The sequence below is a fragment of the Tamandua tetradactyla genome, chromosome 17 (assembly GCF_023851605.1).
Source record: "Tamandua tetradactyla isolate mTamTet1 chromosome 17, mTamTet1.pri, whole genome shotgun sequence".
NCBI lineage: Eukaryota > Metazoa > Chordata > Mammalia > Pilosa > Myrmecophagidae > Tamandua > Tamandua tetradactyla.
Window position 1 is genome coordinate 43,947,600 of NC_135343.1, and position 15,110 is coordinate 43,962,709.

Consider the following 15,110-nt stretch of genomic DNA (forward strand, 5'->3'; position numbering starts at 1 on the left):
AAATTTGAACCCTCAGGCGTGAACTGTGCCAAGTATCACCTCCCACGCAAAGCCTCTACATTAGGCACTCTACATTAGTGCCTTTGCTCAGTCCTATAGAGTAATTTTTAAACTTGAACATGTATCAGAATCATCCCAGAGGGCTTGTTAAAACACAGATCGCAGACCTGACCCCCAGAATTAAGTAGGAATGGGGCCTGAGAACTTGCATTCCTAACAAGTTCCCAGGTGATACTGATGTTGCTGGTCGGGGGACCACACTTTGAGAACCACTGCTGCAGTTTATGCCATAAAATTTTGCAGTTCATTTGTATTTTTTTTAGAAAGGGTCCAGAATTATATTCTGCATGTCAGACCGTCTTCCCAGCCAGAGCTCAAATCCTTTGTGGGCAGAGATTATGTGTTATATGTCTACCCCTCCTCCCCACATCAGTTAGTACATTACTGGACACATAATAGATTAAATATTTTATATATTGGGAAGAACTTCAGAGAAGTTGTTTTCTGCAAGTAGACAAGGGATGAACTCGGGTTAATTTAGGGATTCCCATATTTTGCAAAAGATCATCTTTTTTTTTTTATAGTTCACACTTGCAGTGAAAAATCTTAATTTGCTTCAGCAATATCCCAATTTCATTAAAGAAAACATCCAGACTTGATTTAGGAAAAAAAAAAAAAAGAGTTCATTCCTTCATCCTTCCAAACAAGGTACAGTACAACTGAACAGCAATGCAAATTACTGGAAAAACACAACTGCATTTTATATTGCTCACTACTCTTTAAATAACTACAATTCAGATATTAAAGAAAAGAACTGCTAATCACATGAACACATTATAGAAATCAAATTAATTTACCACACAAAATAAATTAAAACATTAAATATTAACCTTTTCAGTGCAACATATACAGAAGTCAGAGTAACAAGTTCTAAAAAAAAAAGCATCAGGTTTGTTATAATAAAGATAATGAAAAGTTGAACATTTCAGTAAGTTATTATACTAGGAAGAGGGAGGGGTTGCTTTTCAGAACTGCGTGTGTATCACTAGCTCTTTCAGCGAGCCTGCTAAACATCGGTGGCTAGAGAGAATTAAGTCTTCTGTTAGGACATTAAAAACAAACGTGTGTGTGCCTTGTTTTTGTGATAGCCTCTTGGTCTTCTGGGCCTTTTAATCATCTCACCTTCCTTGGCTGGGCAGGTTGGGAGAGGTAAAGCCCGGATCCTACAAAGGTTGGGTGAGGCAGAGTGGGTCACTTCCCACTAAGTGAATGAGCTTAGTCTTCCCTGCAGAAAATGCCTGGAAAAGCCACCAGAAGCCCATTTCCAGCTTTGGCAACTGCTCTTAGATACCAATGATTGATTATGCCTTTAGGCCGGACATCATTTCATCCAGGCCCTGGAGAACCGTGGATGCCAGGCAGTTTTCTCGACCTGCAGGGAGCAGTCTCCTAAGAATCTCTAGAACTACAAAGTCTCCTCCCTCACCGGCAGGTGGGTAGATGACCGGCCTAGCTCCTCCTCCTCTCCTAGGAAAAAGGACCCTGGGCCCACTCTGTCTGCTCCTCTGCTGGAACTTAACTGTGAGCTCATTCCTGGCTTGGGTCCATGTGCGTTCAGCCCAGGCCGTCTTCCAGACCAGGACCGGCTGCTGTCAATCTTCCCATCTAGAAGCAAACACTTACTGTCACATTGACACTTACTGTCAATGTGTCAATGTGACTAAGAAAGTCTCAGCCAGTAGGGAAGTGGGAGAATCCAGGCCAGGCTTTGTCACAGCTTTAGAGGCCTTTTTCTTCTCCCACCTCACGGTGGCTTTTCATTGTCTCCGGAGACACTGAAAATGGCAGTGTTTCTCACTAGAAGGTATGTCTGCTTACTAGGTCAGGCCTCCAGAATGATTCCCTAATCATAATGAACACTTGGCTTGCTAAAGAGCAAGGAAGGCCAGGCAATTTGCAGAGGGACTAAAAGATGCATCTTTAAACATGAAAAGGGAGCATTTTTACAGCTAACTGAAGAAGTATCACTGCTATGAAATGCATGGGAGTCCAATGCCTGTTGGTCATCTGATTTCTGAAAGACAAATCACCAATGAAACAAGGCTCCCATGTCCTAGGTAGGGGATGAAGGTCCCATCTGGGCCTCCTGGATCCCAGCCTCTCCTTCCGACCCTTTTCAGACCTGCTGGTTCACAAAGGACCGACTTGGAAGGCACTTCTGGGGAGGCACACATTCGAATCTGTTCACCGCATGAGTGTCCAGGACAAGGCAGGAGGCACCGGTAGCTGTGGCTTGCTGGATATGCAGGCAGAGCACTCATAGACACTAAATCTGCAGTCCCCGCAGGGCACCGAGAAGGTTCTCTCTGCTCCATCATCTGCCCATCCTTCACTTCTCCCACTTCTGTGAAGGCCCCTGGATGCTGATTACCAAGAAGGTCTTTTGGCCGGATCCTGGTCATTCCATCCACAGGTGAAGAAAGACCCCTTCCACCAAAACCTTTTCACATTTCAAAGGCAATCAGACCTCAAGCAGTCTCTAAAAGACTGAAAAAAGATTGTCCTAAAGTAAAAATGTGAGCTCCAGTTAAAAATAAGTGCTACTGCTCCAGTTTATTAGTTTCTCTGAACTGGGATCTCACGTTCTCAGGAGATTCTGAGGAGGAAGGGGGCGGGGGGGTACAAACTGAGGTCTAGAAACCAGTGTCAATTTGGTCAGTCTCCGAGTAAGACGCTGCAGTCAAGCCTTCATCCACACATCCGCTGCCGTGGGACAGGCCCAGGGAATGCAAACTTGAACTTATTTTGTTGCATAATTCAAACCTGGGAGCTCTTGTCATTGGAGCAGCTGGTGAACTGGTCGGATTTCTGCTTACAGGTGCAGCATCACAAAATTAAAAAAATGTTACCGTTAAGACTCGGGACATATAATTATCTCAATCCTAAAAAAAATAAAGGGAAAAAAGTGCATAGGGATAGATAGATGGAGAAGAAAAATTAAGGGAAGGACAGAACTTTCTGACTGAAATTTCAAGCCAGCTTGACCTATTTTAAAGGCCCCATTCATAACCTGAAGAATGAGCTGCACTGAAGGGTTAATAGGTAGAAGTCTTTCGTCTCCCAAATATTAGTGAATAAAGAGTATCCTCACGTACGGAGACGTTTATTTGTTATTTCATTGTTATCCTGTTTTCTAATTTTAAATTTTAATGCAATTCTAGGGATGAGCTACCCACTGCTTATATGGAGGGAACGACTGCTTCCCACAGGCTGAGGGCCAATAGGTCAGAAGTTACCCAGATACTCCAGAGAATGTTTTCTCCTTCTCTGAGACCCACACGGCAGAGGTGGCTTGCTAGTGTTGTTGTTAATAAAGCCAGCATCCAAATGGAGAAGAGAGTACCACTGGAATAGTCCTCCTAATGCTTGAAAATAAACAGGAAAGTTAAATCTCTACTTTTAAAAATAAAGCAACAAACCAAGGAAGCAACAGAATGGAAAATTAATGCCTGGCTCCCCCTTTCTTGGATTTGGCTCCTGGCTCTCTGTTAACGCTTCATTTCTAAACGCACCCTTGGAGGGTGGACTAGGAAGTTAACAACCAGGTTTAATAACCAAGCAGTAATGCAGGCATCCCAGGTAGATGTCCACACGGGCACCGTCTTTCCCTGACCCCCAACAGATGTGGCTGGTTCCTGCTTGCTGGATTTGCTAACTTTTCTAACTGGAATGTATCCAGGGCATTTACCTGCTCAGCGTCTTAAATTAGCATGACTTCTGCACCCCAATCTTTGCTCCAATCAGTAACTCATCCTCTGGCCCCATCCCTGCACCCTCCAGCAGCTCTGTCCTAGACTCAGTTGTCCCAAAGATGCCAGACATTTCTAATCAGTATAACTTTTCAGGCAACAATCCATACGTAATTAACGTAGAAATCAGAAGGAGTTTTACACTGTCTTCGGAGATTAAAAATAAAACCATTGTCCACCTAATAAATAAGAAATGATCTCCACTCCAAGGGTGGCGACAGCTTGGGAAGGGTTTGACATCTTGTGTCTGTGGAAGACGCTGGCTGGTTGAGGGTCCTGGGGACAAAGGACACGGCTCCTCTGAAGCTTGACGCGTCTGTACGTAACAGCAGAAGTTACCTTTTCTCCACCTTCTTCCCCAGTGAGCAGATGAGAGGAAACTGTAACCACGACAAGACCTTCTGGTGTTGGGCCGGATACTGTTATGGACAGATGGTCCCACTGCAGAGAAACACAGCCTGGAATCCACGATGGGCAGAAGGTAACTCCCCACCGCTGGATGTAGACCCAGAACTGACACGTCCCCTCATCTATGTAAACATGAAGTCCACCCCTTGGCAGTTCTCTTTTGACCGGTCTTTAAACCATGGCCTGATGATTTCTTCTCTAGGACACAATAACCCCAAGCAGACAGAGTTCTTGACAGAGTTTTGAAGGCCCACAAAAGACAAAAAAGCTGCACAGGCAGTTTCAGGCAAAGGAGGAGAGGTCTGCCTGCGGCCCAGGCATCTTGGCGATGCTGTCCAGAAGACATCCTTTCTTCATTGGGCTGCCGCAGTCCACCTGGCTGAACTTCTCCTCAGGGCTTCTCAGACCACTGGAAGGCAGAAAAAAAAGATTAGTCACTGTGGGCCAGACCCCAGCCACTCTGGGAAAACAAGCTTGGGACAGAAATTTGGAGATGGTAGTAGCCGCTGCCACCGAGAACAAGTCCAGATTCTGCTGGTTTAATCTCAGGGGCAGCGTCTTCTGAAATGGTGCTTTCAGTATCCAAGGAAGCCAGAAGGGCTGACTGAAAGTGAAATGAGTTCTGTTAGAAGAGAAGAGGGGGATGCGCCCTGTTGTGAGAGCCTTAGTTTGATGAGAGACAATTCAATGCAGCCCGGGAGCGGCTCCCTAGTAAGGGTGGTTTGGCGGACAGATCATGAACTGGTGCAGGGTGCTGGTGGCAGAGGAGCTTCCCCGAGACCATGCAAGAACAGGCCCATGTATTTTTTGATGGGCAGAATCCTCAGGGGGTCCTCTGTGGCTATGGCAATGAGGCAGCATGGAAATAATGCTCTGCAGCCCTTGAATCTAGCTCAGCCTGAGTATCTTCTGGTCCCAGTCCCCAGTATGGCTCCTCTGGAGGTGGGAGCACCCTGGCTGGGGCGAATCACAGTTGGTCTGCCCCCAACAAAGCTCACACTTGACCCATCGTTTGGCCTGCTGGTGCTGTGTGAGGTGGTGGGGGCACACATTGTCTCAGATCTTGGGGAAACAGGTTTCAGCCTTGGGGACCATCTCTGATAGGCCAGACCCATCCCCAGGCTCAAAATTGACTTCTCAAATGTGGGTGGAGGAGAAATGACATTAGCAAGAAAATTACTCCATTCCAAATGACTTTGCTGAGGTGCAGATAAATGCTACGTCTGTCACAAATTTTCTTAAAACGTAAATTTTTGTAAAATATTGGTGCTAAAAGACAAAGAAAAAAAATTTACCCTTATGAATTCAATGGATGGTCCCCTTGAGCTAGTGTGAGAAATATGTGAGTGGGGCTATGCTGGTGTGAAAGTAGTGTGTACCGCAGAAAAGCCATGTCCTTTAATCCTGATTCAATATTATAGGGTGGAAATCTCTGATTAGATTGTTTCCATGGAGACTGACCCACTCAATTGTGGCTGTGACCTTCTGATTAGATTACTCCGTGGAGATGTGACTCGTCCAATTGTGGGTATAGCCTTTTGATTAGATGGAAATGTGACTCCACCCATTCAAGGTCGGTCTTGATTAGTTCACTGGAGTCCTTTCAAAGGGGAGACATTTTGGACAAAACACTGCTGCAGAACTGACAGAGATGTAGACATCTGAAGATGCTTGGAGTGCTGACAGAGAGAGCAAATGCCTAGACATGGACAATTAGAGATGCAGAGCCCAGCAGACATCATCATGTGCCTTCCCATATGACGCTAAGCAAGCCAGAACCCAGAGTTAAGTCCCGGAGGAGCTAAGTGAAGGCTCACAGGTGCTTAGAGAGGAAACCACTGACATCAGCAGCTGGAAACAACAGAATCAGGAACAAGGACCAGCGGACGCCAGCCAGGTGTCTTCCCATGTGACAAACATTGGCCTTCCTTAAGTCAAGGTATCTTTCGCCGGATGCCTTAGTTTGGCCATTTTTATGGCCTCAAAACTATAAACTTGTAACTTAATAAATTCCCTTTTTAAAAGCTGTTCCAAATAGGGGGAACAGATGTTAAAATAAATTCAGTTTGAAATAGTGGTAGGTGAAGGCGAGGGGTAAGGGGTATGGTACGTATAGTCTTTTTTCTCTCTATTATCATTTTATTTCTTTTTCTGATGTCTTTTTTTTTTCGAAATCGATGCAAATGTATTAAGAAATGATGACTATGCAACTATGTGATGATATTAAGAATTACTGATTGTATATGTAGAATGGAATGATTTCTAAATGTTTTGTTAGTAATTTTTTTTTTAATTAAAAAAAAAAAGCTGTTCCATTTCTGGTATACTACTGCATTTCAACAGCACTTAGCAAACCAAATCAGGGGTCTTCAGAGCCCCTGGTTTTCATTCTACGTCACTGATTCATGGTGGAACCCAAGCAGGTCTTCTGCAGACTCACTATCCACACTGCTCACAAATCTTCCCCTAAGGCCATCATGAAGATTAAGTGGATTAGCATCCTCAAGAGCTGTGAGTCCTTCAGAGAAAAAGCACTACTCATGCACAATTATCATCGACATGAAGAACAAGTCAATGATGCTCTTTGGCCTCCAGCTCCCTTCATGTCAGATTATCATGAGGTTGAATGAGAATGTGGGGTTTCCAGCTTTCCAGGTGCCTTACTCCCTAGCCTTGCCATGCAGCCCTGAGTTTCTAATGTCAACTGTTCCCTAGAAAAGGACACCCCAGGGGGAACAGCCTACTAGCTCTTTAAAAGGAACCTTAAGTTTATGATGGACTACATTTGTCAAAAAAACACAGCCCAGAAAGGCTGGTTGATGTGAGAATTTTCAGGGCTTGTTTGGATAAAAGAGTTGTTCAAATCCACAAGGCCAGAGCCAGTGATGCTCAGATAAGGGCTCCCCAGGTGGGAGCTTGGTCCCATATCCAAGATGTCCAATAATCTCCTTCATAAATGTCAGTGACAATACTCAGAAAACAAGGAGAAGCTTAATGAGGATCAAAGAGCCTGCTGGGCCCTTAGAGATGTTCTATAGCCAAATCCTTCACTCACTGATGGAAAGGGGAAATGGCTTTCTCAGGAGAAAGAGAAGGAACATCTTTTGAGGGTCTACAATTTGCCATACACCATACGAGGTGTTCTAAATCAGTACTCATTCCACTTGTACAACAATCTTTTAAAGAGCAAGAAAAGTGAGGTTCAGAGAAGTCAGGTAACTTCTCAAAAGCCTCATAATTTCTAGCAAGGACAAAAGGGATCCACTCTAAGTTAAAAACACCTGACTTGGTAGGATCAAACAGCCTCTTTCTTTCCCTTCCTCTTCCTGGTTAATTCTCCAAAAACTTTTGTCCTGACCTGGAGAAGGTGATCTTTTTTTTTTTTTGTTATTTCTCACCCAAGTTTGTCTCCTAAGAGAGAACCCCCCCGCCCTGGCCCCGTTGCATGCCCGTACCTGTTTCTGAGTGGCAGCAGGCAGTCCTTCCCTTCAGGAGGGCGCTGGGCTTCTCATGCCGGCAGACGAGAGCCCGGCACCACTCACAGTGCCTCCGGACCTGACAGCAGCTACAAAGGAGGAGAGACCATGGTCTGGGCAGGGCCCGGCTGGGTAGCATCTGCCCGAGGACTCAGGGCAAGTCTGGACTCTAAACCAGCCTTTCTGTGGGGGCCTCTGGAGGGATGGGGCACAGAGGGGGCTGAGGGTCCCCCAGAGCTGTGGCCCTTTGGGGCAGATTCTGGCCAATAATAAAAGCACCCGTCAGCTGCCCCCAAAGTACCAGCTCCATTTCCGCAGCCCAGCGCTGGGCTCACAGGGCAAACTGGCCACCGCCTCGCTGCCTCCTGGATAACACCATAAATGAAGTAACAGTCTCAGATCCGCTGGGGGACGGGGACAAAGCGCCACCTCAGGTCAGCAGGGATATGAGGGTTTGGGAGGGGGGGTCATCTGTCAGGTGTTGCCAGAAGCAAAGTGGGGAACATGCCGAACTGACCCAGGGAAAGAATTAGGGAATGAGTTACGGCTCTCAATGGCTTTGCATCTTGAATCCTTCTCTGAGGACTAAAATTCTCCAGCCTTGGAAAGTCCAACCTCTCTGTGAGGTCAGAGACCTGCAAAATCAAGGTTACAAATGCACCTGCCTCTATCTGTGGGCAGGAATGATCAGTTTTCAGAGTCAGCATGGAAAAAGCACCAGGGAACCTTAAAGGTGACTGTGAGATCTCAAGATCTCAGCATCGGCAGCTGTTTCCCTTGGGGTATCACAGAGGGATGCATTTCTACTCACTGGAACCTTCACATCCAGCCTATGCATCTGTGAGCTGGGGCAGCAGCCTGGCTGACATGAGCTCAAATACAGACGAGGAAGTAAACCCATCGCTGTGCTTCCCTCCTGGTTCCAGGGTAGCATGTCACGATCTCCCCCCAGCCCCTCTCTTGGAAGTCCATGGAGTATCCCCCAAAGTTTCTAGTTTTGGCCCCATCATTCTCAGACACGAAACCAGGGTCAGCGCTGATGTAATTTCTGGAAGGCATAGCTGAAGGCTGACCAGCAGCCTGGTGGGGAGAGGACATACTATCTGACTCCAGGCTTCTGCCCTCGGCAGGGATGGGCTGGGAAGGGACAGAGGAGAGGTGGGTCTGACCACCAACCTGGGATGGGAGAGACTGTCTAGGAACCTTAGATCACTCCTGTCTCCAGAGAATCTGGTAAAATGAGCTTTTAAGTCCATTTGGGGAGGCCCATGAGAGAACCCAGTCTTGATCCTAACTAAGGCCCTGGGACCCTCTTGGCCATGAACAGGGCTGTGGAAGTGAAGTGACACACAAATCTAGGTGGCTACGAGAGAGGGTAGCCAGTGGCCCCTCTGCCTGCTCCTGCTCCTCTAGGGAAGGTCCTTCGGAGTGGCAGAGTCTGGGCTGGGCACCCCCTTTGCCTGAACTGGTGGCTGCTCATCCCTACCTGGAAACCTGCTTTCTCATGACACCTGGGAATGGAACAGATACTGCTCGGGGTTTCAGGAAAGGCCCCCATAGTTCAGAGCTTGCCTCATGCATTCGTATTCAGCCAATATTCACCAGAGGGGCCCGTCCACCTGCTGCCTCTGCCGGAGGTTGATTTTTATCCTGAATGGACCAGGGGCCTTAACTGTCCAGTGAATTCCTTGTGTCTTCAATTAGCTATAAATTCCCTGAGAGCTTGCTCTGTGCCTTAGATATCTTTAGTTATCCCCAGGGAACAGGTCAGGCATAGTGCCAGAGACCTTAGGGTCTCGCTCTGGACAACAGTCCAGCAGGGAGACGTGGGCAAACATCTGAAAGGTCCCCTGTCAGCCGGGGGCTCGGGAGGGCTTCCTGGAAGATGAGACCTAGAAACCGAGGTTTGGAGGATGAGGAGGGATGGAGGAGGGGAAGGAGAAGGGCTGTATGGGCAGATTGCCCAGCAGTCTGTCCGAACAGCAACCCCTAGCCCTCTATGTGGCCTTAGGATTTGCCAAATGCCTTCTGCAGAGAGGAAGTTTCTGCCACTGCCCAGAGGAGGCTGGGAGCCATTTCTAATCCTCCCTGGAGCCTCTGCAGGTCCTCGGCACCTATTCTAAAGGTCCCACACACAACAGTGGGGCTCCCAGCCCTGTATAGACCCCCTGCGGGGGCCTCCCGGGGTGGACGGCCCTGATGCATTGGCTGCGATGCCACGTGGCCGCTCACCAGTGCCCTCTTGGCTTGTCCTGCGGACGCCCGTCAGACGTCCCTGGCAGGGGTGGGTGGGCGGTGGACCTGGCTTAGGCGCCAGCTACTCACTGTATCAGCACGCACGCGATGATGAGGACAGCCATGGCTACTACGGACACCACCACCAAGGCGGTGATAGCCTGCTTCTTCTGGCTGGCGGCCACCACGGCCAGGAGGTCCGCATGTTCACAGCGCGCCCCGACGTACCCGGAGTGGCAGCTGGGGAAGAAGAGGATGTCAGCACACGTCCATGGCGACAGGTCTCGCGGCTCCACTCCCCGAGTGGGGCCCAGCTGGAGGGGCCCAGAGCCCACAGGAAGAGCCCAAAGGAGCCCCTCCGGCCTCGGCTGTTTGAGGCACAGGTGTCAGGGAACTTGCCCGCCACAGGCACCTCGGGCTTGGGGAGTTAGGGGCAAGGAATCAGCTGGATATCCCGGGATGAAAGGTGCAGCTGAAGTATTTCATTATTGTTGTTGCTATGCCGGATCTTGGGGGAATAAAGAAGGCAGCCCAAGTGTTTATGGAACGCAATTCAGTTTTGCAGTTCATAAAAATCCAGGTTATTTTTAAACCAAGTGTGTGTGTGTGTGTGTGTGTGTGCAGAATTTCTGATGATGAGAGGAAGTACACGTGCTAACCTAGCTGGAGGCATCAGCTGTGGTTGGTTTTTTAATCTTCTTCATAAAGTATAATTCGTCCCTCTAGCATTTACTTTATGCCCTGAAAGCAGGAGCACAAGCTGTGTTATTATTTTTTCTTGCATGGGCAGCACCGGGAATCGAACCCGGGTCTCCAACTTGGCAGGCGAGAATTCTGCCACTGCACCACCACGGCCCATCCAAGCTGTGCTCTTTGTAGGACCTGAGAGGCTACAACCCTTCGCGGAACCCAGCTTCCTCCATCCATCTCCATCCCAGGAGCGGTCAGGGCACCAAAGAGATTCTGTCTGTAGGCTCTAAAGGTTGCACCAACACAAGGTCATGTTATTACTGGTGTAGCCAGTTTTCTGGTATTAATCACATCAATAACAGCTGAGAGGTTACAGGGAGCTGCCTCCTGCTGGCCCTCAATTCTGGGGTGGTCCAGTGATTCCAGCATGATGGTCCTTCTGGATGTGTCCTAGACATAAGGAAGTGATGGAGGCATCTCCTTCTTCCTCCACAGCTCCCCAGGCATATCATTCTTCCCAGTACAAGATACTTAGCTTAGACAGAGGTCCCTTTGTACGGGGTCACCCCTTCTTACTGTCAATGGAAATGTCTGGTCACCAGTCCCTTCTCGGGTGGGGTGGCCTCCTTCCCGCAGGGACCACAGAGGGGCAGCCTCCAATTGAGGCTGGAGGCTTCATATGCAATAAATACCACATGCAGGATTAAAAGTTTTTCTTTTTCCCTGGATCTGACAATGATAGCTAAACTTTACTTTTTTTTTTTTCTTTTAAAGCGTCAATCTGCATTGCATGTCCACCTGTGGTGTAAGTAGGAGGCTGCCACCTTCATTTTTAGATTAAAAGGTCTTTGAAGAAGGAGAGCAAATGAGGGGCTTGGCCTTCATTGTGTGCCTGTTGTGGTGCCAGAGCCTGCCCGGGTGCCCTGCATTTGCTATTCCCTTAAACCTGTGCCCTCCAGCTGCCAGACCCCAGTGCCAGGAGGGGACGTCCCTCGGGCCACAGCAAACACAGCACATTTCCCCGGAGGATAGATTTTATAATGTTAAAAAAGAAGTTGACCTTTTAATGTTAAAATTACAGGGACTATATGGATTCAAGCTTTGTGGCTCAAAAGAGATGTTGGGGGAAAAAACTGCAGCTCAAGGCTCCGGCCTGGGCCAGCAGGACGTACAAGCCTTCGCTGTCTTCAATGCTGCTGCATGGAAAAGTCTTTCAATCACTTCCCCTGTCCCAAAGACCAATGGTAAAGGCATTGTTTTCCATTTGAATTCAGGCACTGGCTTTGCTGTTAAGGGTTATTTTCTGTCCAACATGTTTCCTCATTTAACCCTTTCCCAGGAAAGTCAAGCAGTTTGCCTGTACCCTCTCTCTGCTCCGGGCTGGAGATGGGTCTGAGCCCCGGCTGCTGGCCTCAGGATCTGGGCTTTCTTTCTCTCACCTACCAGGCTGCTTCCCTGGCACTCTAAGTAGGGATCCAGATAACAATGTAATAGACGAAGCTCTTTATCAAAGCCCCAGTCCTGAAAGAGTAAGAGCTTTGAGAGTTTTAGGCTCAGCAAGCCTGCAAAGGGTTGGACGTCTTTGCAAAGTATGGGAGCTGATGAGGGCCAAACCTCTATAGGCTGGGAAATGCCAGGTTGGGTTCTCGGCAGACCTAAGGAAAAGAGGGTGGACCAGAGGGTGGAGGAGAAAAAGTAGGAGGGGGAATCTTTAGGAAGAAGACTTGGAAAGGGATCCGACTCTCACAGACATGGGTTGGGAGGGAACACGTGCAAGGGCTGTGGGGCAGGGGCAGACTGTGTTTTTTATTTGGTTTGGTTTTAATTACAAAATTATGTGAAGGCAAAGAAAAAAATTCAAGGAACAACTCACCATGTGGGTTGTAGAGAAAACAAAGACGCCACTGGCGCCTTTCCACTGAGGGGGAAGCTGATGGCATATTGGACAGAGGCTGGGCGGTGACAAGCAAGAGGCTTGGGTGCTGCCTAAATCTACACTGTGGTGCTTAAAGGAGACTCTACAAGGGTCCCTCCTCCAGCCCGTCGGGTTCTCACCTGCACCCAGGGGGCTATCTGAGTGGTGGCTATCCCTGTGGGCTTGCTCTGGTTAATATTTGACACAATCCCCCCTCTATGTGGGGTGCTAATTCATCCCCTCTACCAAATCTCCCACAGTCTGGGTTCTAGCTAATCAAGTTGTCTCCCACTAGCCTTGTGTTAAATATTGATGCTGCACTGGTCAAATGCTAGCACAGGCTCTCAGGTCACCCTTGCTGAATGAATGAATGATGACACCTGCTGAATGAATGAATGATCACCCTCCACTTGCCCATCTCAACCTCTGCTGTCTTCTCTGTTCAGAATATTATTCTTCACTCTCCTCAGACCAATCTCCAAGACCACATACTCCAAAAAAGTATAGTTCACAGACTCATTCATTCATTCACCCAGTCACTCACCCATCCGTTCTTCATAGCTCATCCAATGGTTGGCCCTAACCTCTCCTTCTTTGAACGTCCTCAGGACAGGGCCCGTCCCGCTAGTTGCCCTCCTATCACCTGCCTTGCCTTAAGCCAGCTCTAGAAAAACTGTACCTGCAAGGCTGGACCTAGCTCTAGAAAAACTCTGTGAACCACTGAATACCCTGGATTTGGGGGTGGACTTTTAGATTTCTAGAAAGAAGTTGAAGCCAAGCCAATGGGACTTCTCTGCAGAAGGGGGTTAATGCTGCTCCCTCCTAGAGAAGAGTAGTATGATGAGAATTTGTGTGGATTTTGTTAAAGGTCCAGGCTATAGTAGAGCAAACACCCCATAACAATTTCACGTGGGTTGAAATGTTCCTTCTCTAACCAGCAGGCCCGGGGAGAGGAGGATTCCAACACCTCACCAATAACTTGGTTCCAAAAGTCACATGGATTTAATAAAGCAATGCTGGCACCAGCAACAGCCTGATTAAAAGGGATGGTGGTAACTAAGCTACCACACTTCACTGGGAAGAGGCCAGTGGCTTCTTTGTTTTCTCTACAACCACCTAACAACACATAACACATAAAAGCAGGCACTCTACTAAACTCTTACTTGAATTAACTCATTTAATCCCAATAATCACAACTGCCTTGTAAAGTTATGCTACTATTTACCATGTTTAACAGGGTAAGGAAACAGAAGGATCTAGAGGTTTAGAAACCAAAGATCTTAATCATTAAGGCTTCCTGTCTGGTTCAATGCAAATGGTTTGGAAGATATTCTCACACAGTGATACGCTGACAAACTCACAAGCCTCATCGGACGAAAGAAAGGCAGGTTGCCCACTGCCCCATGAAATGGTCTCCCTGTTGTTGATGTGGCAAGGCAGTGCTACCTTAACTCATGAAGGAAGGTAGCCCACTGGGCTAGGTCGCTCTGCTGACTTTCCATGCTTTTCCACCCAGGAGAACACTCACCATTTGTGTGTGCTGTGCCCTGCACTACCAGCCCTGCCTCAAAACCATTCCTGGCAGAGCGGGCCCAGCCAACTGGGAAAGTCTTCATGCAACAAGAACACCTCTTCTTTCACCTAGGGTCACAGCCCTGAATAACCAAATGCCACACTCACTGAGTTAGGGAGCCTGATGGACCTCTGAATGAAAACTTCCCTAACGTGGGGAGGTGCAGGAAGCACCTGGGGTTTCTTCCTAACAGATGAGACTCCAGGGCATAGCCAAGGGGAGCTCGGTGAATAGCATCTTGCCTCCAGCAGCCCATTGGGCATCCACTCCAGCTGGGAGTCACAAAAGCTTGGGGTCCAAATGCCTGGGTTTCCCCCAGACCTTTCAGATCAAAATCTCTGAAAGGCATGGGTGCTTTAAAGAAAGGGTCAAAGGTAAACAGATGAAGTCAGAGTTGAGAGCCATATGGAGATTCCACCAATAAAACCAATGGTTCTCAGGTGGTGCGCTGGTGGCTCAGTGACCAAATTTTTGCCTGCTGTGCTGGAGACCCAGGTTCGATTCCCGGAGCATGCTCATGTAAAAAAAAGCAAACCAAAAAAACAATGGTTCTCAACTTCCGCTGCCCAGTGGAACTGCCTGGGGAGTTTTACGAAGTCCTAATATCCAGGCCACACTCTAGGCCAACTAAATGAGAAGCTCTGGGGGTGGGGGCTGGGCATTAGTAGTTTTAAGCACCCCAGATGATTCTACTGGGCAGCCAAAGTTGAGAATGACAATTACAGACTTTCTGGCCTTGGCGTAGGGGTTAGGGGTCCTTTCTGCCCACAATAGTTTGTAATAATGGAGATGCTTCTCAGTTGCTTTTCATGAAAGAGAAAAAAAAGTTTCGTGACATACTTCTTTAAAAAAAAAAAAAACCCAAGCTTCTACTAATATTAGATTAATGATGTCTATTATTTCAGGCACAAATCCCACAAGGAGGGGGAAGAGTCACCTCACCTGGCTGCAAATGACTCACACAGCTCGGCTGCCGTGCTCTCCTTTACCTCGGGTTGGCATTG

General features: G+C 47.9%; 1 protein-coding gene across 4 annotated transcripts in view; it reads right to left on the reverse strand.

Moving 5' to 3' along the window:
* Positions 1-2,594: 2,594 nt before the first annotated feature.
* TGFA (transforming growth factor alpha) overlaps positions 2,595-15,110 on the reverse strand; it is a 101,479-nt gene continuing 88,963 nt past the window's right edge. For all 4 annotated transcript variants that reach the window (XM_077134495.1, XM_077134494.1, XM_077134497.1 and 1 more), the window contains exons 4-6: positions 10,019-10,168; positions 7,673-7,782; positions 2,595-4,626 (exon numbers count right to left, since the gene is read on the reverse strand). In XM_077134495.1, coding sequence (XP_076990610.1) covers positions 4,619-4,626; positions 7,673-7,782; positions 10,019-10,168 — 268 coding nt within the window. In that variant the 3' untranslated portion in view covers positions 2,595-4,618. The remainder of the gene's footprint in view (positions 4,627-7,672; positions 7,783-10,018; positions 10,169-15,110) is intronic.